This window comes from Sus scrofa, chromosome 6 (genome assembly GCF_054392235.1).
Source record: "Sus scrofa isolate SSC_HxYL_T2T_F1_AM1 chromosome 6, Sscrofa_HxYL_maternal_Yorkshire_Landrace_v2.0, whole genome shotgun sequence".
In the NCBI taxonomy this organism is placed as follows: domain Eukaryota; kingdom Metazoa; phylum Chordata; class Mammalia; order Artiodactyla; family Suidae; genus Sus; species Sus scrofa.
Genome location: NC_139388.1, coordinates 94,361,259 through 94,386,620, shown reverse-complemented (window position 1 = coordinate 94,386,620; position 25,362 = coordinate 94,361,259). Strand labels below are relative to the sequence as shown.

The 25,362-nt window shown below is 48.6% G+C and overlaps 1 protein-coding gene across 14 annotated transcripts in view; it reads left to right on the top strand.

Annotated features, from left to right (window-relative positions):
* The window catches only part of CSMD2 (CUB and Sushi multiple domains 2), a 646,878-nt gene that overhangs the window by 505,201 nt on the left and 116,315 nt on the right, over window positions 1-25,362 (top strand). For all 14 annotated transcript variants that reach the window (XM_084963760.1, XM_084963751.1, XM_084963750.1 and 11 more), the window contains 10 exons: window positions 5,919-6,113; window positions 7,067-7,183; window positions 10,036-10,149; window positions 17,204-17,299; window positions 17,821-18,024; window positions 18,394-18,518; window positions 19,406-19,502; window positions 20,636-20,740; window positions 23,975-24,093; window positions 24,628-24,697. In XM_084963760.1, coding sequence (XP_084819886.1) covers window positions 5,919-6,113; window positions 7,067-7,183; window positions 10,036-10,149; window positions 17,204-17,299; window positions 17,821-18,024; window positions 18,394-18,518; window positions 19,406-19,502; window positions 20,636-20,740; window positions 23,975-24,093; window positions 24,628-24,697 — 1,242 coding nt within the window. The remainder of the gene's footprint in view (window positions 1-5,918; window positions 6,114-7,066; window positions 7,184-10,035; window positions 10,150-17,203; window positions 17,300-17,820; window positions 18,025-18,393; window positions 18,519-19,405; window positions 19,503-20,635; window positions 20,741-23,974; window positions 24,094-24,627; window positions 24,698-25,362) is intronic.

Genomic DNA, 25,362 nt, shown 5'->3' with positions numbered 1-25,362 from the left:
CTGGAAGGTGGCTGTGCCCTCTTAGTCACCTCTGGGCGGGCCTCCTAAGAGATGATTCTGAATGCAGCCATGTCAACTGTGCATTTCTATTAGTCCATGCTCTGGAGCCCTTCTTATCTGAATGCAGCCTTCCTGGGTAGTTTTACCTTTTGCTAGAAGGATGCAAAGGGGATGGAAAGGCTCCTGTCTCTTGAATAGTTATTAAAAATGTGTCCCAGGGAGGTTTATTGTATTTTTCCAGGCCAGAGAAACTAGTAGGATGGGACCTTTATTCTCATCTTGCAGCAGGTGTGGTGCCCTCCTCTTGGGCAGGGACAGGCTAGGACCTCTGTGCACATGTGTAGAAACCACTCATTTACTCAACAAATCTTTAATGAGCTCCCATTTCATGCCACACCCTGTGCTAGATGTGATGGATACAGCGGTGAGCAAAAGGTCCTGACCCTTAGGTAAAGGCGAGTGAAGGAAACAGTAAATAGGTAGACACACAAGAAGCAGAAGTTGAGAAGGAACAAATTACACTGAGAGAGAGAAACAGGGAGCCCATTCAGAATGGTGAAGGCCTTGTCAAGCAGGTAACAATTGAATAGAGACCTAAAGGTTGAGAAGAAGCCCCCTGTGCAAGATCAGGAGTGGGAAGGGTTTCAAATAGAAAGAAGAAGAGTTCAAAGCAAGGGTTAGAGAATCTGAAATACCTCAGGAAAGACCACAATGAGTCAACTTTCACGGAAAGGTACTAAAAACTCCCTACTTTCTCCTTCAAGCCCTTGGACCCTGTAGGTCAAGGAGTTCCCACCAGACTTCCGCTTCTGCCTCCACCATCACCACTACCACCACTCAGCTCTGCCATGGTCTGCCTTTCTAAATCAAAGTGGAAGTCGTTTCATTTATGCTTATTTTAAAAGTAAAGTGTTTGGAGTTCCCATTGTGGCTCAGCGAAAACAAACCTGACTAGTATCCTTGAGGACACAGGTTTGATCCCTGGCCTCGCTCAGTGAGTTAAGGATCCTGTATTGCCAAGACCTGTGGTGTAGGTTGAAGATGTGCCTTGGATCTGGTATTAACTGTGGTCGTGGTGTGGGCTGGTAGCTATGACTCCAACTGGACCACTAGCCTGGGAACTTCCATAGGCTGCGGGTATGGCCCTAAGAAGGCAAAAAAAAAAAAAAAAAGAACATGTCTGTTGGAAATATTTAAACAATACAGAAGCATATAAGACGTGCTCTAAAAACTTAACCACCCCCGAAACGACCTTCCCCTGAAGTACCAGTATTAATAGTTTATTATTTTATTTCATATATTTTCTATACATATAAAGTGATATACATTCTATACCAGAGGTTGGCAAACATTTTTTGTAAAGGACCAGAGAGTAAATATTTTAGGCTTAGCAGGCCAAATGGTCTCTATTGCCATCAGCTCTGCTATTGTAAGGCTCGCACAGCCATAGCTGATATGTAAACAAATGAGTGTGCTGTGTTCCAATAAAGCTTTATTTACAAAAACAAGCAGTGGGTCAATGGACTGCAGTTTGCAGATCCTGTTCCATATGAATGGGGATCACACAATAAATATTAATCTGTAACATGGGTTGGCTTTTTTTTTTTTTTCTTCCTTTGGGTTTTCCCCAACAATAGATCTCAGGCATCTTTCCATATCAGTATTCCAAGACTTTTGCTATTCTTTTTAAAGGTTGCTGGTGTTTCAGTGGATGGCTCTCATCCCACCTTTTAACCAGTTCCCTACTGTTTGGGTTGTTGTTATCAGTTTTTGTGTGTGTGATTACGGTGTTTGGAAATAGGTCTTATCTATTAGAACAAAAAGAATCTGGTTCTTTCCCATTTTGGAGGGCTTGGGGCTTATTATTATGATCATGATGCTTTAGTCGTTTAGTTTTATCATTCACAGCTGAGCTCTGGTTCGGCCTCCTGAAGACCTGATTTGGTCTTAATTCTCTCTCTTAATAGTTGAATGGCTTGGACAACTCATGTAGCCTCTCTGATCATCACATTCTTCCTCTATAACCTGAACAGGAGTATACCCGGCCCTGCCCGCTGCAGAGGCCATTGTGAGACACAGAGAAGATAACAGACTGGAAAGTGCTTTGAAAATCATGATGTGATATTCCTGTGTAAGGGGCTAACATCGTTGTCATTATCATTAGCCTTGTCATTGTTATTAATGGGATGATGCTTAGGATGCTGAGCTCTTCTGGCTCTGACATGTGAGTGATGCTAGAATAGAGTCTGCAGTTGGAATCACTGATGTGGTTGTTGATTTTCTAAGCCCAGCGAATCAATTCGGCATCTATTTATTAAACCCCTGGTATGTGCCAAAGAGAGATGGCCCCAGTGCCAAGTTATGCGCTGATTGCCAGGGCTATGAGAGAAATAGATGATTGATCTCTGTTCTCTAGGAGTTCAGAACCCACCAAATCCACTGAAAGAAATACACTTACCCAACCTACTAAGATAATGGCATGCCTGCTATAATCTTGGAATTCTGCCAGAGAGAAGGCACCATTCAGGACACTTGCTTAGGAAAAGGTGTCGTTGAAAAGCATAGGAGTTTGCCACACAGAGAGGGGAGGAAAGGGCTTTCTGGTGTAAAGTTCAGGGCAGCCATACCCAGCTGGGTATGCCGGTGTGGCAGTTACCCCAAAGCACAGTTGTTTATATCTATGGGTAGAAATCTATTCTTCTTCCTATAAAAGAAATCTGAAGATTATCACCCAGGGCTGTTAAGATGGCTCCATCTGGGCTCCTTTTGTCCTGCTCGACCATGCTCCATGGCTCCCATCCTCAAAGTTATCTTAGGACCCAAGGTGGCAACTGGAGGTCCAGCCATCATGTCTGAGTTCCAAACTGTGGGGAGAGGAAGGGTCAATGAGCATTCTCTTGGCTGAGTCACCTTCCCTGAAGCAGCCTTTCTAGAAGCCCCCCATGGAACTATTTAAGAAATATTTTTTGAGTGCCTGGCATATGCCAGGCACTGGACTATGGCAGTGAACAAAACTGGAACAGTGGCTTCACGGAACCTACATTCTAGTGGAGGGAGATAGAAAACATAAGGAGACTATATGGTGCATGAGATAGTGTTGAGCTCAAGTGTAGAGAAATACAGCAGGGAAGGGGGCTGGGGAGTGCTGGGGAGAGGAATATCACAATTGTAAAGAGCTGGCCGGGGAGGTATCACTGAGAAGGAGACTGTGAGCTGAGTCCTGAAAGAGGTGAAAAGGGAGCCATGTGGATGGGGAATGTCCTGTACACAGGGGTCAATGTGATTGGAGCAGAGTTAGCAAGGGGACAATAGGAGTCAAGGTCATAGAGGGAAGGATTGGGGCAGAAGGTTCAGGGCCTTGTCAACTTGCAAGGATTTTGGCTTTTCCTCTAAGATGAAAGGCAGTGATCTGACCTGCCTGTGTTCACCTCTTTTTGGCCACACCTAGCTGCCTGGGAGGCTGGAAGGTGTCGATCTTAGCCGGTGCCTTGGTACCCTGGATAAAACCTGGGTTTCACTATTTAAGGATGAGGGGAAGGGGAAATCGATATTGTGCACCACAGCTTGTTCTGCCTCTGACGTGAACTTAGTTCCAAGTGACTTAATTTTTCTGAACTTCAAATAAGATTTGACCCACTGTGAGTTTATAACAAGAACAGATGAAATGTAAGACTATAAGACCTGGTGACAGTTCCCTGTATCTCTGCAATTCACAAATGGGCCACCCTGTAGTCAGTTGCATTCTGGCCAGAGCCACTAAGCTTTGGGGAGGACAAATTGGATATAGGCATCAAGGCGATACATCCCAGGGCACATGAGGCAACCACCGAGGGGTCTGTTGCTAGGTGAGGGACCATTTTCTGGCTCCCACTTAAGTTTAAATGCAGTAGTGTGTCTGGGACTGCTCTAGCCTAAGCTATAGGCGAAGACAGCAGGCAGGGCTATCCCATCTTAAGGGCTCAAATGCAAGAGTGTCTAAACTTGACTGGATCACAGACTCTTAGAGTCCCATCCTGTCAGTGGATAGGCTGATGGACAGCTGAACAACACCCTCGAGCCATGACTGCCTTTTGTACAGGTAGCTTAAAGGTACTCAGGTGACAAGGACAGCCCTTAGCAAAATTCCTCCTGACCCATTCATCTCTGAACTCTAATCCCTTCTGTGCTGGGCCTTTCCTCCTTAAATCTGCTCTTGGACTTTCTGGTTCCTTCTGCAAGGGCTATGCACCCCCCCTTGGTGAATCTGCATCACTAGATCCCTCCCTAGTATAGCCTCCAGGAGATTCCAATGGAACCCTGATACTCAGTTGAATCTTCCTGACAGTGACCATCCTTGGCTCTGTCCTGAGCCTGCCCATCCCTGACAACAGGCTTCTTGAGCACTGGTGGTTCTGGAACAAGAAGGATGAGGAAAGGCCGCAGTGGATGGCAGTGAACTCTGGCTCCCAAGACGCTTAGGAGGCATGGCTCCTTCTGGCAAGGGAGGCTGTGGGGTGGTGCCATTCTCCAGAGACTCAGACCCTGGCTAATACTCTCCAGGGCTCAGGCAGCATGAGTTCCCTCATCAGTGCACCGGGACAGAGTGGATGCCTGTTAGGCGCATCACGGTATGCTTGATTGGGAAGACATACAAGCATCCGTAGTCAAATGAAAAAATACTGCTGTTTCAATAAGCCAGCCAGCACTCAGTACCCCAGTGCCAAGCCCTGGAAAACAGTGTTGGAGGCCTGGACTTATTCCAGAAGCTCAAGTGGGCTTTCCTTCTTTCTTCTTACGTCTAAATATCGGCACCCGTACACTTAGAAGTGCCTGCAACCGGAGTTCCCGTCGTGGCGCAGTGGTTAACGAATCCGACCGGGAACCATGAGGTTGCGGGTTCGGTCCCTGCCCTTGCTCAGTGGGTTGACGATCCGGCGTTGCCGTGAGCTGTGGTGTAGGTTGCAGACGCGGCTCGGATCCCACGTTGCTGTGGCTCTGGCGGAGGCTGGTGGCTACAGCTCCGATTCGACCCCTAGCCTGGGAACCTCCATATGCCGCGGGAGCGGCCCAAAGAAATAGCAAAAAGACAAAAAAAAAAAAAAAAAAAAAAAAAGAAGTGCCTGCAAGGTACGGATGTGACAGCCCGCAGAGCTGGTGTCAGTGCCACCTCCCTGCCCCGCCAGCGGCACAGCTGTCTGACAGCCCGCAGAGCTGGTGTCAGTGCCACCTCCCTGCCCCGCCAGCGGCACAGCTGTCTGACAGCCCGCAGAGCTGGTGTCAGTGCCACCTCCCTGCCCCGCCAGCGGCACAGCTGTCTGACAGCCCGCAGAGCTGGTGTCAGTGCCACCTCCCTGCCCCGCCAGCGGCACAGCTGTCTGACAGCCCGCAGAGCTGGTGTCAGTGCCACCTCCCTGCCCCGCCAGCGGCACAGCCGTCTGCAAAAGGAAGAGAAGAGGAGCCGCCGCGCTTCCCACACAGAGACGGGAACCTGGGAGGCTGCCCCGCGGAGGGTGGAGGGGCAAAGATGAGCAGAGGTGGACGGTGCCTGGACATTGACCTTTCCCACAGTGGCCTGGTCACAATGGAGGTGCCATCCAGGGACTGTGAGCCCTGCCAGTAAGAGCAGGCGAGCCTCTCCTGGGAGGCGTGAGTCAGGGGTGAGAAAGGGCCTCAAGGCTCAGCCGCAGCTCCCTCCTTGGCCAGGACGTGGGGAGAAGGAGGGACATCTCACGCTCCAAAATGACTTCTGGCCCTAGATTTCTAACCACATATAGGGAGATTTCCAGACCCAAAGAGAATGGGCCCCTCAGTCCCAAAGTCCCAAATCCCCCTGTGCTCTGTGGCTAATTAGAGTCGGGGTCTCCCCGTAGGTGCTGCGCCCTGGAATCAGGCCACTAATGACCTGTGTGTGTGTGTGTGTGTGTGTTTCTTTTCTCCAGAAAACCCACGGGAGTCATGTTTTGATCCTGGTTCCATCAAGAACGGCACTCGAGTGGGGTCCGACCTGAAGCTGGGCTCCTCTATCACCTACTACTGCCACGGGGGCTATGAGGTGGAGGGCTCTTCGACCCTGAGCTGCATCCTGGGGCCCGATGGGAAGCCTGTGTGGAACCATCCACGGCCAGTGTGCACAGGTGGTGGGGGCCGGGGCTGGGGCCAGGGCAGAGGGTGTAGGGACAGGACCAGAGAGGCTGAAGCGGGAGGGGAGGCAGGACGTGGTTCTCAAAGGAGGGCCTCTTGGGTTTGCTGTGGAAGAGAATGGCCAGGAATTCAGCAGGTGTAGCGGTCCCTGTCTGTGTGGCAGCTCTCTCAGATCCCATCATGTCCTCACCCCCACTTTAATCCATCTCAACCGTGGCCCCGAGACATGTCAACATCCCACAGCAGGGTGGTGGGAGCTCCCAGGTGACCCTGAGATTGTTCCTAGACCTAGGGAAAGTTGCCGAAATTTCAGATGTGTAAAACTAAGGCCAGCAGGGTGGGCTAACTCCAAGGGCATCCGAGTTAGCCAGGGGTCCTGACACAAGGGATGGAATGTGGGAACTTCAGGAGCTTGGTGGCCACCTAAGTTGAAAAGTAAGGATGCCCCTTTGCCCAAGTGGGAGAGGCTGGCTCTGGGCTCCACCCTTTGTGCGACTTGGGCATCATGGCTGGGCTGCTCCCTTTGGGGCTGTTCTGGGGAAGCCTCGGCTCCGTAGTCCTGCAGACACTAACTCCCCAGGTGCAGACATCAGCAAGGGGTGGCAGACCCCCTCCAGACCCCAGTTGTAGGTGGAAGGTGCTCCTAAAGTGCCCCCCAGGGCTGGGCCTCCGGGGACCAGTGCCAGTTAGAGGGCAGAGACTGGCAGGCGCCCAGGAGGGCCCTTGACAGCATCAAGGTGGTTTTTGGGCCACATGCCAGGCCAGGGATATATGTTCTTGGACAGGGCAATGTCCCCGGGACTCTCCTCCTCCACGTTAGTGACTCTGGGCCTCAGAGCAGACCCGCCAGGACCAGAAGCTCAGACTGGGAGGGAGCAGAACAGAGGGCGGGCAGCTGGCAAGAGGCCCAAAGGTCACCTGGCCATCAACCTGATTTCTCTTTCAGCCCCCTGCGGGGGACAGTATGTGGGTTCAGACGGAGTGGTCTTGTCCCCCAACTATCCCCAGAACTACACCAGTGGACAGATCTGCCTCTATTTTGTCACCGTGCCCAAGGACTATGGTATGGGATTTTTTTGTATGTTTGTTTATGTGTTTTCCAACTCCTTCTTCAGGCCCTTCCCAGTCGTGTCCCAGTCCCACTCCCGATTGTATTCACTCCGCTCGTGGAACCGGACAGAGCAGTCTCCTGCAGGACAGCTGAGTGCAGATGCCATGCAGCGGGCTGTAGAATACGCTCTGACACAAGGGAGGAATGCTAATGAGCAGCCAGAGCCAAGGGATGGGGCAGTTAGGGAGCAACCAGCCAGGGCAGAGGGCAGCAGGTACATGGGGGCTGCCCAGCACAGCCCGGGTCTGCACAGAGCTGCTGCTGACCCAGGTGGATTGGGAACCCAGGGAAGGGTGGTGGGGCAGGGGCAGGGAGAAGGGAAGGAGTGGCATGGAACTGGGCGCCACCTCACTCCACTGTTCCATCTGCGGCCGGAGCCTGGTCCAGCAGCGATCGGTAGGATAAGCAAGAGGAAAGGGAGGAGCAGGTCAGTGCCCTGGGAAGGCAGAGAAGCCTCCAGATTCCAAGAGACCCAGGACGAAAGAAGCCAGGCTTGGCAGCATTTCGGCAGTGGGGACAGTGGAGAGTCCTGCCAGCCCTGGAGGATTCAGGAAGTTCCCAAGGGTCAGAGGCTGGTTGTACCCGCGCAGTCAGTGACTGGCCAGGCTGCACTCTCCCTGAATCTCCTCTTTGTAGGAAGAGGAGCAACTATTTCTAAACAGGGCTGGTGATGGAGGGGTCAAGGGCAGCCAGGTGTGCTGACCATCTAGGAGAGAAACGGCAGCCTGCTGAGACCTGGCGGCTTATTCCTCTAAGATAGGATGGAATGAGCCCCGGGGGGCGAGGCCTGATCATTCAGCACCCATTCATTAAGCACCTCCCAGGGACCACGCACTCTGCTGGGAACTGAAGCTGGAGTTAAGAGAAACCTATTTCCTGCCCTCTGTAAACTCCCAGCCCCACCATTTACCCACAGCTCCTGCCAGCAAGCACCACGCCAGCGCCCGCACACCTCACGTGCGTGGACCCACGCTCCCCAACACACTTAGGTAATAGGAGCTTTTGGCCCACAGGATCAGTTAGAAAAGTACTGAAATGTCTGATCCCATCTGCCCTCCAGAGCAGAATCTTTGCTAGGCGGGCCTGCAGATTGTACTCGAATTCCTCCAGTAACAAAGAGCTCACTGCCTTTGCAGTTTCTGGGCAGTTTCATTGAGCAGAAACCTGTATGTGAGGAGCTGGTTCTAGGTGGGGCTGTGATCGGTCTTGAGCATCTTCTCTGTGAGTGATGCTGAGCGCAGAGATTAGGTGCAGAGTTTTGCCTGGCGTCTGAAATACTTGTCCCAAGCCCCAGTCTCAGCTTTAACATCCTCTCCCCATAGATCTTTCTTTGACCCCCTATCTGAAGTGGCCAGCCTTGCCCTATCAATTTTCCCCATTCCTTCTAGAGTTGAACGCTAACCAAAACTGTCTTGTTTATCTAGTTACTTTAAGTGCTTTCTTTTCTTCTTTTTTGACTGTCTCTTCCCACCAGCACGCATCCTCTGTGAAAGCAGGGGATGTGTCCATCCCTTCTGTAGGGGGGAGGGTGGAAATAGCCCTGTCACCACCCCTCACTTGTTGCCCATTGTCAGGGTACCAAAGCCGGCTCTTGCCCCTGTTGCTTCTCTGCCCATGAATTGAGAGCCAAGAATCTCTTACGCCGTTCACTGCGGGACTCATCATTGCAAATGCTTTCTTCCCCAGGCAGCCAACTCCATGGCTTGAGTCCCTTCCTGCCCCAACACAGCACACACACACACACACACTCACATATGCATGCATGCACTCACACACACACACACACACACACACACAGCCTACTTCCTACATGCTCAAGGCTTGAGCCAAAATAAAGAAGGGCTTACCCTGGTCCTTGCTCTCAGAGGCACCCAGCCCACTGGGAGTCCAGTGCAAGGCAGAATGTACCAGACTCTGAACTGGAGCTGTGCCCTCCGTGGCCCAGCAGTGTTAGTAACCCCAGCCCTTTCCGCAGTGACTGGCAGAGATGGGACTGTTGAGGAAATACCTTTTGAGAGCCATCAAATGGCAGGACCCTTGGGTCTTAATCTGAAAGGGGACTCATCTAGGTCATGGTCCACCAGCTTTTCGACCCCCACCCTTGAGCCAGCTGAGTTGGGCAGCTGCCTTTGGCAACTCGACTTCATTTTCTTTGTCTATAATGTGCGGACATCTGGAAGAGTTGTGGTTGAAGAAATGATGTACATGGCGAGCCCGATACCTGGCCTGTAGGTGCTTAATGTCATCTTGCCTCTCCCCTTGAACTTGCCAGAAGGAAAGGAGGTAGCACTGTTCCCCCATTCCACGGAGAAGGCTGCTGCTCCCCTCCCCCTCACTCCTCTTAAGATCTTGTATCCGGGGCTTGCCCTCATCAGCAGGATCTTTGGAGGAAAAGGAAAGGAAAGCAGGCTCCTGAGAGCACATGGAACATGGGGGTGTGACGGAAAGCTTTTCCATGTCCTTGAGGAGCTGCCGCCACTGCCACCTGAGAAAGGAGCAGCGGTAGCTCGGTTCCACATGCACCAGCCTGGCTGTTGGATGCAGTCCACTGTGTCACCTGGACCCTTGTGGGAGAATGCCAGCTGGGCCCTTCTCAGCTCCCTGCGTCCCTGTGCCTGGTGTCTGGCCGCTGCACTAATCACCTTGTAGAAAGGCTCAGCAAGCAGTCAGCCCCGTGAACCAACACCCTCTGAGGTCGCCCTGCTCCTGGGACGGGGCCCCCAGCCCTGCAGGGCTCCCCCCGCCGGCATGCCTGCCCAGGCTTCCCCCGAGACACCCCCCCGCCCACAATGTCTCTCCTGCAGTGGTGTTTGGACAGTTTGCCTTCTTCCACACGGCCCTCAATGACGTGGTGGAGGTGCACGACGGCCACGACCAACATTCTCGGCTCCTCAGCTCCCTGTCCGGCTCCCACACAGGTACCCAGGGCCGGGCCAGCAAGGTGAGGGTGGTGGGTGGGGATGCCAGTGGCAGGCGGAAAGGAAAGGGGCCACCCTCCTGTTTGTCACATGCGGGTGCTGTCTGCACCCACACCCAACACGTAGGAGGGGGCCTCAAAGGCCACCCTCCCCCAGGCTGGGTCTACACGGCCTTCCAAGTGGTGTAGCCTTCCCCTGTGGGTCGATACTGAGACCCAGTGTGTTTTTCTGATTATAAACATGCTGCGTTTTCGCTGTAGGAAACTTAGAGGCAAGACAAAATAATTATTACGTAGAAGATTAAAATAAAAATCACCCTGAAAGAACCACTGAAAAGATGGAATGCATTTCCTTCCCGTCTTTATATCTACTTAGACTTCATCTTTTACATATTTTATTAAACACGATATATGTATTTTTATTAAAATGTTCATTGTGAGCATTTCTCTGTCCTTATTTTCCTGTCTAATAGAATTTTTACATGATGGCATAATAGTCTATCGTATAGTTATTTAAAATTTATGTAATGAATTCTCTATTATTGAACATTTAGATTGTTTCCTGTTTTTCACTCTCATGAATGTAATTCAATATCGTATAGAGATGTCTACCACATCTCCATGACCTTAGAATAGATAGAAACACAATTGCCAATTTAAAGAAAATGTGTGATCTTAAGGCCTTTTTATAAAGATTGTCATCTACCCCTCTAGACAGTTCTTGCCACTTTATCTGCCAACAAATCAGAGAGCATGTTTTATTCCCACAAAACTAGGTAGTTAAGACAACAAAAACACCATCCGCTTGAAAAGTGAAAATGGTATCTCATTTGTTAATTTGTCTTTTTTTTTATTACCTAGGTTAACCTTTTATGATGTCATTAGTGGCCCATGCATTTTTTATGTGTGAATTTGCTTGTAAATTAGTGTTGATTTTTCTATTAGCATTTACTTTCCTATTTATTTAGTAGAGCTCCATAGTGTTATAAGCTATGTGTAGTATGTGCCATAAAAACCTCTTGTCTGTGGTATATGCTATGGAAAACCTCCCTCTACAGTTTGTCATTTGCCATTTAAATTTCTTCAGGGTGTGTTTTAATGTCAGAAAAACCTAAATTTCCCATGATATCAAATCTATCAGTATTTTCTTTTATAGCTTTTTCCTTTACTTTTATGCTGATTCAATACATATTCCTCTATGTTTTCCTTCTTTTCAGTTTCATTGTTTCCTTTAATACCTTTGGAATTTATTTTGATTTATTATTTGATATTGGAAATCTAACCAACATTCTAACAAGTTTGGTGAACCAGTTTTCTTTTTTTTTTTTTTTTTTTTGTCTTTTGTCTTTTTGTCGTTGTTGTTGTTGTTGTTGCTATTTCTTGGGCTGCTCCCGCGGCATATGGAGGTTCCCAGGCTAGGGGTCGAATCGGAGCTGTAGCCACCGGCCTACACCAGAGCCACAGCAACTCGGGATCCGAGCCGCGTCTGCAACCTACACCACAGCTCATGGCAACGCCGGATCGTTAACCCACTGAGCAAGGGCAGGGATCGAACCTGCAACCTCATGGTTCCTAGTCGGATTCGTTAACCACTGCGCCACGACGGGAACTCCTGAACCAGTTTTCTTAATGGAATTTTCAAAATGCCAGATTTACATATATTATATTTTTGTAAAGTTAGAGGTATGTTTCTCAACTGTTTATCCATTTCCTCTAAGTGTCTGTTTATTCTTGTTATCAGTATCAAAAAGATTTACTGAATATAACATTATAATAATGTTTAATACTATGCAATTTTAAACATATGGTGCTATAACCCCAATGTCATTCTTTGTTTTCCATTTTTATTGGCTATTCTTGCTTATTGTGCCTCCAAATAACTTTTAGAAATATTTCATCAAGTTAAAAAATTGCATTGGAATATTCATTGGCATTCCACTAAATTTATAGATTAATTGGGAGAGAACTCACATCTTTATCATAGTAACTCTGCTTCCCATTAGGAATATGGTATGTCTATTTATTACCTTTTGAAAGAAAAAAAAAAAAAAACCCTTTGGAAAGGTGCTATAATTTTCATTTAGACAGTATCCATTTTTGATGACTTTATTCCTAGATATTTCATGGAAATTTTTGTTGTTGCTATTGTAAGTGAGTCTTCACTCTGGGCCCCTGCCCACCCCTGTCACAGTATTTTCTAACTGGTCTTCGTTAGTATATTAGGAGCCTGGGATCTGGGTATATTCATTTTGTAAAGTCATTGAACCCTCCATAATAATGCTAATACTGCAGACTGATTCTCCTGGGTCCTTAAGGCAAGAAGCACTATCATCTGCAAATAAACGTGTCTCATTATTTTAGCTCTTTTCTGTGGGTTTTCTTTTTTATTTTCTTCCATGGATATTGGTTTAGTCAGGTATATTACCTCAACATCAACACTGATATTTTATGTTAGTAAAAAAAATCCATTTTGTAATTATGTAAAATTTAATACCATAGCTTACAGAATATCCTATGATGGTATTTACTCCCCTTTGTATTAGCAGTTATGCACAAGAAGAACAAAATAACCTGAAGAGAAAAAGGAGCAGAGACATTGTAAAACAAAAGCAGAGGTTAATTAATTGGAAAATAATAACAAACTCCACGGACTGAATTCTATATTCATGGTTGCCCTTTTTGCTCAGCTGGACCAGAGGTTTTATGTTGTTTAGTTTGTCTTCTTTTGTTTGCTTCGTTCTGTTTTTATTGCTTCTTCTATTTTTCTGTGGACTTTGTTATTATTTTCTAATTAATCCCTGCTTCTGTTTCATAATGTCTCTCCTTTTGTTCTTCAGATTATTTTGTTCTTCTTGCTCTAACTTCTTGAATTGAGAGCTTTGTTATTTTCTCTGTGTAATAAAGAAGCAAGTTTACAGCTATATATATATATACATACATATATATACACACACACACACACATATATATATATATATACACACATACATATATATATATATATATTCACCTCCAAGGATAGTTTTGGCTACACGCCATAAATTTTGATATGTATTATTTTCATCATCATTACTTCATAAATAATCTGTGATCATGATTTACTTTTTCTGCCCAAGGGTTATTTAAGAATGATTCTTATTGTCCCCCAAGAACCTGGATTTTGTTCTTATTACATTTAAACATGTGCGTTAATTTCTATTTCTGCTGCTAAGTAGTCAGCGAATGTGGCCTGTACCACGTCTACTTTGGTAGTTAAATGAGGTCCTCTCAGTAGCCAAGGACCCTTTTTTTTAATCCCCTAAGTATCAGGGAAGAATGCGTGTTCTCTGTCGGGTCGAGAGTCCCCATAGAGGGAAGGAGCACGCCCAGGCCCAGTGGTCACACTGCTTGGTCTCTCATCTGAGTTCTCCCCCTTGCTTGCGAGGGGTGCCTGCAGTCACAGTGCTTGGCCATGCTGAGCTTCAGTTTCCTCATATGTAAAATTCAGAAAGTAAAAGGTCTACCCTTAGAGTTATTCGGATTAAAAAAGCTTTGTAGTAGCCATTAGATCAGTCTTACTCAATTATATTCTTCAAACCCATTATATCAGTGGTTCTCAATGAAATGGGACACCCCACCCATACATACACACCCAACCAGGATTGTAAGTCAGGATTCTGGGGGGAAGGATGCTCTTTCAAAATCTCTTGATAGATGTTAAGCAGAGCCATAGATAGAGAAGTATAAGTATAGTACAGGTAGAGAGATAGGTCTACATTTAGAACCTATACATATGAATGTGAATATAGATCTAGATGTATAGGGCCAACAGAAGTAGGAAGAGAAGTTCCTGTCGTGGTGCAGCGGAAACAAATCCGACTAGGAATCACGAGGTTGCAGGTTCAATCCCTGGCCTTGCTCAGCGGGTTAAGGATCTGGCGTTGCCGTGAGCTGTGGTGTAGGTCACAGATGCAGCTCGGATCTGGCATTGCTGTGGCTGTGGTGTAGGCCAGCGGCTGTAGCTCTGATTAGACCCCTAGCCTGGGAACCTCCATATGCCACAGGTGCAGCCCTTAAAAAAAAAAAAAAAAAAAAAAAGAAGTAGAAAGGAAGACAGATAAAGATAGATAACTTTGTAGATGGACAAATGGATGGATGGGTAGGTAGATAGAAAGGATGGTTAGGTAGATAGATTGATAGATTGATGGAGCATGGAGCGATAGATGGTTAGAGGTATAGGACCTATGTATATCAACATCAGTATCCTCAGATCATCTCTTATTCCTCATGTGGAGAAACATGGATGATGGGCCATTGGTGCTGATGGGAGCAAACCGCATCCCTGTCCCTGAGGTGTGTTTGGGGGAAACATCTTGACAACCCCTGCTCAACAAATCTTCATTTTGTTTTCTTTATTGATACATCAGTGAGAATGTTGTATGAACGTATCTCCCACCACAATTGTGATATTTTGTTGTCTTCTTGAGTTTCTAACAATTTTTGTAGTATCTGTGTTTGCCCGATTTATCTTTCCTTATTTTCTTTGAGAGTCTTTTTCTTTTAAGAGGAAGTTTATTTTCTAAGTGAAACATGCAGCCCCATCTGTCCTCTTGTTTTATTCGTCCTCGGATTTTGTTTGTATTGTTTTGCTTTTGCTTATTCATGTTTCCATTCATACCTGCCCCATCTCTGATTTCCAAGTTTTTGTTGATGTATTTGGATTTTATCAGAGTTATTAGTAATTATTTTACAATTATGGACTTCTTCCCCAGGAGCAATTGTTTTCCATTCGCATTTAGTTTTGTTACCTCATGAATAATAATTTTGGGGGCTTAACTATATTTTCCTAGTTGTCTTTATCCCTGATAGTTTTTTATTTCCCTACTTTTGTTCATTTTTATAGTAGGGTTCATAACTGCAGTAGTTTCTGTCACCTTGTATGTATGAGAATGGCTTTCCTTTGAAGTATTGCATAAATGACAACTTGATTATAAATCAAATTATGGGTCACAAACGTCTTTCAAAACTGCAGTGGTTAACTCTATTCCAACAGTTAATGTTATAGATGAGTTGAAGTCCAGCCTCACTCTTTGTCCTTGTAGGAAATCTATGCTTTTTTCTTTTAAATATCTTTCATATTTTTTTAATCTTAAAATTGAAAAGCCTGCTAGGATGTTTTGTGGTAGAATTTTCTTTTCATTAATTAGATCTGACACTTTGTGAACAATTTCATATAAAATCTCAAGTCTTTCTTAAGCTTAGAAAGATGTCTTCCTTCTTAAATTATTTTTTTTTTCTCCTTCAATTTTCCTTGTCTTCTCTCTCTAGAATTCTTGATATATGCATATTGGGTTTTTTTTTTTTCATTTATCTTCCATGTCACTTGTCATTTCTCTCATGAATTTAATCACTTTATCTTTTTTTCTGTGGATTCTGGGAGAATTCCCCAAATTTAATCTCCCCCTTGCTATTCAATTTCTGCAGAATCCAGCTCTGTGCACTAATGTTTCTCATCTCTGTGTAGCCTTTATTAATCTCAGATCTCTTCTTCGGTACATCTTGCTCCTCTAATTTCAGAGATGCAAGACTAGATTTAATCTTGTGGCAAACATGATTGAAAATCTTCTGAGATTTTTACCTGTTCTTTGTTGTAGTTCGCATAAAGAAATTTGCTTTGACTTCTGTGAGGTCTTCTCCCTTAAAACTTCAGAATATGTTCTTATGTCCAGTGATTTTACTGTGCACTTCTCCCTGGAGGAGATTTGTGGATGTCCAGGACCAGAAGGTGAAGTGGGTTCTGTGAGAGATTATGTGGGTCCCACTCCACATATATCCAGCCAGATAATGGGAGGGTGGGAAAGTTGAGTTTATTCTGTTCACATTCATTGAGAGGGTCAACTGGAGATGGTGACGTTAACCAAGGGAGGATTTTTCTTCATGAATCCCTTTTTGCTGTGGCAGCCAGAAATTGGCTGGGGCAATGACTCCTAGGCTCAGCCATCTGGGAGCTACGCAAATCCAAGTGTGCTGTGCCAACAGCTCTCTACGTCCCATGACCAATAGCATCCCATGGGCTTTCGTGGGTGGACCCCAGATGTTCTTCCAAATGAATGGCTCCTTGGCTGGTTCCAACTCCAGCCCTCATGCAGTGGAGGTGTAGCCTGGCTTTCTGTAACCCTTACTTCATTTCTGAAGGTGGGGTCAGCAGACATTCTCAAGGGTCCCTAAGGCTGTGGAGGGGCAACATGCAGAGTGGCCATGCCACTGCCTGTCACCCCACGTTTTCCAGCCTTCCACCTCACGACTGCAGGTCCGGTTGGTGCTGTCTTTACTCGCGTCCATCTGCACCACACCAAGCAGAGGATATATCTTTATTTTCTGATATAAAGGCTGTTGGGCTTCCTTAGCTTCCCATGTCTGTGCAGGCTTTACCCAGTTTATGTGTCATTGCTTGGGTGACAGTATGTCCTGCTTTGCCTGGGATAGTCCAGCTTTCCCTTGGTTGCCCCAGCGTAATTATTAATAGCATGCCCTCTGACTCTCAGAAGTGCCCTAGTATGAGCAACAAATTTTATGATCTCTCTGGTTATTAATCATTTCCCAAGGGGTCTGGGAAAAGCCAATTACTTTCAGATGATCACATCACCCTCCTTCCCAGAACTTGGTGCCATTTAAAAAAATCAGATTTATAACAATTTTCCAAATCAACCCACCAGTCAGCCTGGTAATGGCCATTCTCCCCATCCCTGTGGATCAACATATCTTTAGAAGCTTTCTCCTTCCCGGGCAGGCCATGTAATCTTTCTGAACCTTTCTTTCTTGACCTATAAACTGGGGTCATGAACTCTTGTCATGCCAACCTTGCATTGACCATAGGTCAAGGTAAGACGATGGACTGTGACTTTCTGTAAACTTTAAAGTCTAGTAAAAATGTGAGGTTTTATTCCCAGAAAGCATGGGAGGTGGAAGGGGTTGCTGTGTGGGGTGTGGGCAGCCCCTCCATCCTGGTTAGGATTTTACCTGCCAGTCCCAATGTTTGGACTCATTGCCTCTCTTCTCCCTCCTCATCTCTGCAGGAGAATCGCTGCCCTTGGCCACCTCCAATCAAGTCCTCATTAAGTTCAGTGCCAAAGGCCAAGTACCAGCCAGAGGCTTCCATTTTGTCTACCAAGGTATGCAGGACATGGTCATGGGAGGCGTGAAGGCAATCTTGATTTGTCAGAGGGAACAGGGACCTTTGACCCCTAGTCTGAGCCTCATTCTTAGGGTGTTTGGGGGCAGTTACTGGTTTATGGGGCAGTTCCCTGAAATTCAGTTGAATTTGATAGGTTCATGTTCCCAACAGACAATTCTGGAGCCAAACTTCATGTTGGGGAGGGGGAGAAATGAGAGGTAGGAGGCTAATTTGGCCTCCCCGCCCCCACCCCCCTTGTCTGGCACGTCCTGATGGCATCGAGAAGACCAGCCCTCTCCCACTGCCTCCCGTGGTTTCCAGAAGCTCTGCTACAACATTGTGTGTCCAACTCTATTTCACTAAGCTGAACACCATCCTAGCAGAGCCCCCACCCCTGCCCGAGGGGAAGCACCCAGAGCCTCTCAGGGTCCCACCCAGTTCCAGCCCCAGGGTGTGTGCATCCCCGGACCAGTTCCTAGAGGGGTGAGGCCTTCTCCTCAGTGCCCTTGTCCCCTGCAGCGGTGCCCCGAACCAGCGCCACGCAGTGCAGCTCAGTGCCGGAACCCCGCTATGGCAAGAGGCTGGGCAGTGACTTCTCCGTGGGGGCTGTCGTCCGCTTCGAATGCAACTCCGGCTATGCCCTGCAGGGGTCCCCAGAAATCGAGTGCCTCCCTGTGCCCGGGGCCTTGGCCCAGTGGAATGTCTCAGCACCAACGTGCGTGGGTGAGTCCTGGAAGACCAGGACATGGGGGAGAGGGTGGCCAACAAACAGCAAGACACACAGCAGCCCTGCCCGCCAGCACAACTTAAGAAGGTGTCCCCTTGCGGAAGAGCAGCCAGGGGGTTGCTGGGGGAGGGACGCCAGTGAAGGGAGCGGGACGCCGGTGAAGGGGGCGGGGTCCAGTCCCCGCGGAGGGTTCTCAGGGGAGGAGTCAAGGGAGGAGCCGGGACAGGGGTACCTGGGAGAGGCCACCAGTGGGTGGAGTCACAGTGAGGCTAGGGAGCCTTGGGAGAGGTCAGCTTGGGGACGCTCCCCTGGGGACCCACAGAGACAGCGCAGGGCACTTCTGACCAAAGCCGCCTCCTTCCCAGTGCCCTGTGGAGGCAACCTCACGGAGCGCAGGGGCACCATCCTGTCCCCCGGCTTCCCGGAGCCCTACCTCAACAGCCTCAATTGTGTGTGGAAGATCATGGTCCCTGAAGGCGCTGGCATCCAGGTAGGGGCAAGGAGACGCCTCGGGTCGGGGAGAGGGGAAACAGGAAGGGATCCCCGAAGGACACCCTGCCCCTCAGGCCAGGTGTGGAGGTAAGGCCCACAAACGGAAAAACACAGAAGCTCGGGGCTCAGGAAGGAGGAGGGCGAGGCGCTGGCTATGCCATCAGAGAGGCCAGGAGAGGAGATGGGCCCGGAGCTGGAGTGCGAAGACTGGGGAGGATTCATACAAGATGTTCTTCAAATGGCCTGAAGGATTCTGGGCTTAAGGTTGTGGGGGATGGGAGAGGAGACACTGCAGGTGAGGGAAGGACAAACCGACACCAGCCGAGATGAGGCAGGAGGTGCACCTGCACACACCTGGGGGGTCGCACCTGCAGCCCAGCCTGAGGCAGCTGCAGAACCAGGGCCACTCTGGTGCTTGGGTAAGAGCCAGATGGAGGAGGCCCAGAACCACTGCAGTGGCACAGAAGAGGGGCCAGGGCCCGAGAGGCCAACACAGAGGAGCAGCAGGGACTCAAGGTGGACAGGTCCTGCCACGGGTGGGACCTGCTCAGCTGCAGGAGGTCTGGTGCAGCCAAGACAGGAAGACGGGGAAATACAAGGAGAGCCGTCCAAGGGCCGAAGTAGTCGTGTATCCTGGACTTGCCTTTCCCACTCTGTGTTTTGCAGAGCACCCCACGGTCCTGTAACCATTCCGCCTCCCTCTCCCCCACTGGACGGTGCGCTCCTTGGTCACAGGGACTGCATCTTGCATTTACCCAAGTTCCTAGCAGTGTCGGGTCCAGACTAGGTGCTAAGTCATTGAATTTAGTACATGAGGGAAGGAGTGGGGAGGGAGGGAAGGAGGGAGGGCTGCCTGACCAATCATTCATCCCCCTGCCTTCCCAGATTCAAGTCATCAGTTTTGTCACAGAGCAGAACTGGGACTCCCTGGAAGTGTTTGATGGTGCAGACAACACTGTAACCATGCTGGGGAGTTTCTCAGGTAAGGTGGGGCTTCCAGGGACCAGGACTCAGAAAGCAGTGGTGGACTTTTATTATTGTTGTTATTATTATTATTATTATTATTATTATTATTATTATTATTGAAATCTAATTCACATGCCCTAAAATTTACCATCTTAAAGTGTACCATTTAGTGGGTTTTAGTATAGTCACAAGAGTCTACAACCATCACTACTATCCACTCCTGGAATATTTTCATCACCCCAAAAAAGAAACCAGGTACCCACCTGTTCATTCCCCATCACCCTGCCCACCCCTACCCCCTGGCAACCACCAACCTACTTTCCACCTCTGTGGAGTCGCTTGTTCGGGACATTTCATAGAAATGGGGTCCTCCAATGTGTGGCCTTCAGGGTCTGGCTTCTTTTACTCAGCGTGACATTTGCAAGGGTCACCGTGTGGCAGCAGGCATCAACACGTCATCAAAGGGACAGACCACATTTCCGTCATCTGTTCGTTAGTTGATGGACACGTGGTTGTTTCCACTTGCTGGCTAATTGTGAACAATGCCGCTATTGTACAAGTTTCCATGGGAACATGTTTTGCCATTCTCTCGGGTGTATACCTAGGAGCAGAATTCCTGGGTCATATGGTAATTCTATATTTAACTTTTTTGAAGGACTCTCAGCAGGGTGGCTGCACCATTTTCCATCCAGTGGTGGACTTCTGACTAAGGGTGGTGTATGATTTTGCCCAAAAGCCAGGGCAATTATCTGGGTCTCGTAGGCCCCAGAACCCCATGTTGCCAAGATCTAAGGAGTCATGAGCCTTGTCTACACTGCCTGGATAGCCCAGAAAATTATCCTTGTCAGACTCACCTTGAAGATGGCTGGAAGGGGACCAAACTCAGGCCACCTGAGGAAGTCACTCTACTGCTGGCATGTGGCTCTGGCCCTGCTCTTTTGCAGGAAGCTGTTGGGAGTGCCTCCTCCCTCTTGCCACTGGAGGCCCAGCACGCTGAGGGGAGCTAATTTGTCATTCAGTGGATTTGATAACTGGGGACACCAGGGGTCTTGGGAGCAGAATGTCAGCAGGTCACAACAGCAAAAGAAATGGGGAGGTGCCCAGGTTGGGGGGAGGCTAAGCCTGAATAGTCCCTGTGTCCTTACCCAGGAACGACTGTGCCTGCCCTTCTGAACAGCACCTCCAATCAGCTCTACCTGCATTTCTACTCAGATATCAGCGTGTCTGCAGCCGGCTTCCACTTGGAGTACAAAAGTGAGAATCCAGCGTCTCAGCTGCGCGCAGGGTTCGGGGTGGGGACCGACAGGGCCCGAGTGCCCACAATGAGCAGGGGTTATCCTGGGGTGGTGTTCTCTCCACCCTGCTTAAGCCTTATGCAGACCTAGATGAGGACACTAAAGCTCAGAGACGGTCTGAAACCTCCTCAAGACACACAGCCAGTCAGTGGTGGAGCCGGGGTTCCCATCTAGGGGTCGGTTACTCAAACTCCTCTGTGCTTCCTCCATGACCACAAGAATGGAAACGGGGCCTGATCACTGGCCTCAGCCCAGGAGATTATTCGGGGTGTAAAAAAAAGGCATTGCTCTCCTCCCCTGTCTTAAAAAGTGGGCTCTCCAACCACTGGTCGGGGACACAGTTGTCCTTGAAGTTCCTCTGCTCATGGGAAACTTCACTCCACCTTCACCAGTTTCCTCCCTCCACCCTCAAAAACCTTACATCCTGGCTTCCAGCATCCCTAAGTGATCACAACTAAAAACTCAAGGAAAAAACACTGCAGGGGGCGTGGGAGATACAGACGCTCTCGGGTATAAGATAGGCTCAGTGAGGTATCGTACAACACGGGGAATACAGCCGATATTTTGCAATAATTGTAAATGGAAAGTAACCTTTAAAGGTTGGATAATTTTTTTAATTTTTGAAGAAAAGGAAAAGAGTTGCAGGTGTGCTTGTGGGGCGATAAAGACAGAGGTGGGGCACTGGGTGGCTGCCTTCATCCTGAGCCTGCCCGCCCGTCCCCTTCCCCACTGCGTACAGGGAAGAATAGACTGGCTGTCGCGTTTGTCACACATTCACTCAGCAGATATTTCAGGAGTATTTGCAGCGTGCCAGGTGTGATGCCAGATTTTGCTAGGACTGGATACGATCAGGATGGGCAAGCCCCTCAGAGGCCTCGGGAGAGAGACAGACCCCTGGGCAGAGAAGGGTGTGACAGCATTCCAGGTGCCCTCATGAATGTCACCAGGAGGTACAGCAGTGGGTCAAAAAATAGAACAGTCACATCTCCCACAGGGTGGTGGAGAAGTGAATGTCCTGAAGAAGCATCGGACACCTGTAACGGGGCACGTCCTATGCTAGGTGCCATGAACAAAGATGATTAAGGCACAAAGTCTAGGAGGAGAGATGGACGTGGAGACAGTAATTGTGGTGCTGGAGTTCCCGTCGTGGCGCAGTGGTTAATGAATCTGACTAGGAACCATGAGGTTGCGGGTTTGGTCCCTGCCCTTGCTCAGTGGGTTAACGATCCGGCATTGCCATGAGCTGTGGTGTAGGTCGCAGACGCGGCTCGGATCCCACATTGCTGTGGCTCTGGTGTAGGCCGGCAGCTACAGCTCCGATTCGACCCCTAGCCTGGGAACCTCCATATGCCATGGGAGTGGCCCAAGAAATGGCAAAAAACCAAAAAAAAAAAAAAAAAAAAAAAAAAAGGTAATTGTGGTGCAACCTAATGTGGTCAGGGAGTGCAGAAGAGGGGAGCCAACCCTGGCCAGGTGAGACTTTACAGAAGGGGTGCCCGAGTCAGATTTGGAATGATGAGCAGGACATGTGGGAAGGTAGAGTTGGGTGGACCCTCTTTGACAGGATGGGCAGGTGGAAGCCCCACTTGCTGCTGGAGGCCAGCATCGCCCAGCTGGTCTCCAACATGAATGACCTTTGTCCAGGGAGTTGGGAGAGGATTAGCTGGATCCCAGGATGCTCATGGCCCGAAAGAACTGAAATGTGCATCTAGGTCAGAAAGCCTTGGGGCAGATGAAGCTAAGACCCCAAGGGATGGAGGACAGGACAGGGACCTCTGAGACCCTCCTCCTGCAAACCTCTCAGGCCTCACTCACCTGGCGGAGTGCAGTGTCCTGGGCTCTCGAATAATTCGCGCATCTCCCTCTACCCTCTTTTTTCTATTCTCTCCAGTTTTATTTCCTTATCCAATCTGTAAATTCAAGTCCTTAAATGTTCCCTAGAGTCTCCGCTTTTCTCTCTTGTTCCAAAGATAGACTTCTTTCCTGAATTTCTTTGTCATTCTCCTGCCTCGTTCCCAGGAAAAATTCACCTCTTCTGAATTTTTTTGCTATTGCTGTCCAAGAGAACTGATAGTTTTCTCAGTAGCTGATGTTTATCATGCACGTATTCTCACGGTGGAAAGAGCTAGAGGAAAACAAAGTCGCCGCTAGTATTTGGAGACTAAAATTCCTAGGGGCCAAGATCCAGAAGTAACATTTTTGTTTTATAGATAATCTATAAAGATGGTACAGAAGGGGAAAATTAACTGCTATTGTAGGGGCAAATGGTTTTGAAGGATACTGAAAAGTCCTGTCTGCTGCAATGACTCATATTTAATGTTTATTTCATTGAAATGGAAATGGAACAGTATGCTTTCAAAAGTAATAAATTGCATGTGATTTTTCGAAGTCTTCCCCTGTATGCATAGTTTAAATCGTATCAAGCTGTGCAGTGTCAGAGAAATTAGAATGGACAGGGCTCTGTCTCCCTCCTTCTTTCTCTCTCTGTCCTCACCTTTCTCCCCATTCCACTTTTTCTCCCAGCACACTCTTTTGCTCTTGCTTTCTCTCTTTTTCTCTCTGCCCCTCCTCCCCTTCTCTCCACCACTGCCATTCCAGGAAGTAAGTCTTAGGTGACCACGTTGTCCTCGCCCCCACTAAATACTGAGTTGCATTCTCTGTGGGGTGTAGGGAGGAGTGGGGAGAAAGGGGCAAGATGACAGACGAGATGAAGTACTTTCAGTTCAGTTTAATGATGTTTTCATACTGTCCTTGGGCTCTTTTGTCCAAGAGGCTGAGATCTGTGGACACGGGCCCAAACAGCTTTCATTTCCGAGCATCACGTTCACTTCTTAAAAGCACATGTAGGACAGGAATGGCCTGGGAAGAGCATGAGGGGACTTTCTGGGGTGATAGCAGCATTGTGTAGTTTTGAGCCTGGGGGCATGTGAGCAGCCAGAGTTCCCCAGTGATACCCGCCTGCCCCAGGAGGCTTTGCTCTCTTGATCCTCTGTGCCATAGAAATGTTCTGACTTTCTCCACGTGCTGCGAGGTGAAAGGGTTGGGACACACTGGCCCAGAGACTGGGAGGAGCGATAGCAGAGAAGGCACAGCTCAGAGGCAGCTTCTCCCTCCTACCAGCACTGCCCTCAACCTGCGAGTGCATCGACCTGAGGGCCTCATCCCTTCCCCTGTCTATCTCTGTCTCGTCTAGCGGTGGGCCTGAGCAGCTGTCCAGAACCTGCTGTGCCCAGTAACGGAGTGAAGACTGGCGAGCGCTATTTGGTGAATGACGTGGTCTCTTTCCATTGTGAGCCGGGATATGCCCTCCAGGTACCGCCCCTTGACCCCCACCCCCCGGGGGAAGGGGTGCCGGACACAGGAAACAGGTGTCCCCTGAGCTGGGATCGGCCAGCCCTCCACCTGCAGAGCTGCAGTCACCAAAGAACAGAGAGACGCCCCCAGGTCCCCTGAGGCCTATTATCCCCTCCTGGAGCCGTTCATGCAAAAGACAACAGGCTGACTTTAGCCACGTGGCACAAGCCAGCCTCGAATATGTTCCTGCAAAATTTTGATTTGATTAGACTTTAGGAAAATTTAATTTCCCTTTGAAGGCCATGAGGGACTCCAGTAATTAAGGGAGTCTCACGAGGAACCTTTCACAATGAGAATTCCTTAGTAATGGCTCTTAATAAGCATCCTTCCCCAGATCTCTCTCCCTCGGCCTTGCTCCCCATCCCGCAGTGGATCCATCCATGTACCTTGATCCTTAACCCAAGGCCCCAGAACAAGCCCCCCACCCCCTGGGTAGTACGTGGACTTGTGCCCCAGGGGACAGCTTGCCCACCCTGTTCCTGATCCCTCCAGGGCCACGCACACATCTCCTGCATGCCCGGGACCGTGCGGCGCTGGGACTACCCACCTCCGCTCTGTATTGGTAAGAGAGCCCTAACTTTTCTGGTTCCTTCTGACCTGTTTCTCCCAGGCATTTTAGTTCAGTGACATATCACTGGAAGACATGTGGTTGCCACAGGGGAGGGAGGGAGATGGACAGGGAGTTTGGGGTTGGTAGATGCAAACTATTGCATTTCCAATGGGTAAGCAATGGGGTCCTGCTGTGCAGCACAGGGAACAATGTCCAGTCTCTTGGGTTAGAATATGATGGAAGATAATATGAGAAAAGGAATGTATATACATGCATGCCTGGGTCCCTTTGCTGTACAGCAGAAATCGAAAATGGTTTAATACACATTTTTTAAAAATTAAGTTCAGATCCAAAGGAAGTTAATTATCCTGGGTCTGCTCAAAGGCAGCAGTTTTAGACGGATGGTTTTTGAAGTTTTAACTCTCAAGATTTTAGCGACTTTGGGACACCTTCATTCACCAAATGAAACACCACAGGAGGCGCGCCCATTCGAAAACCTGATGATGACCATTCGGATTCCAGATCATCACCAACACCCGGAATGGAACCTCTGGGCGCTTTGCAATTTCGCCTGTGACTTTTTGTGGGTGGCCTAGATGGCCTCCGCTGACGGGAAGGCCGAGGGTTCCCTGTGAAATGAGGACTTGGCTTGGTTTGGTGTCCATGCTGAGCAGTGA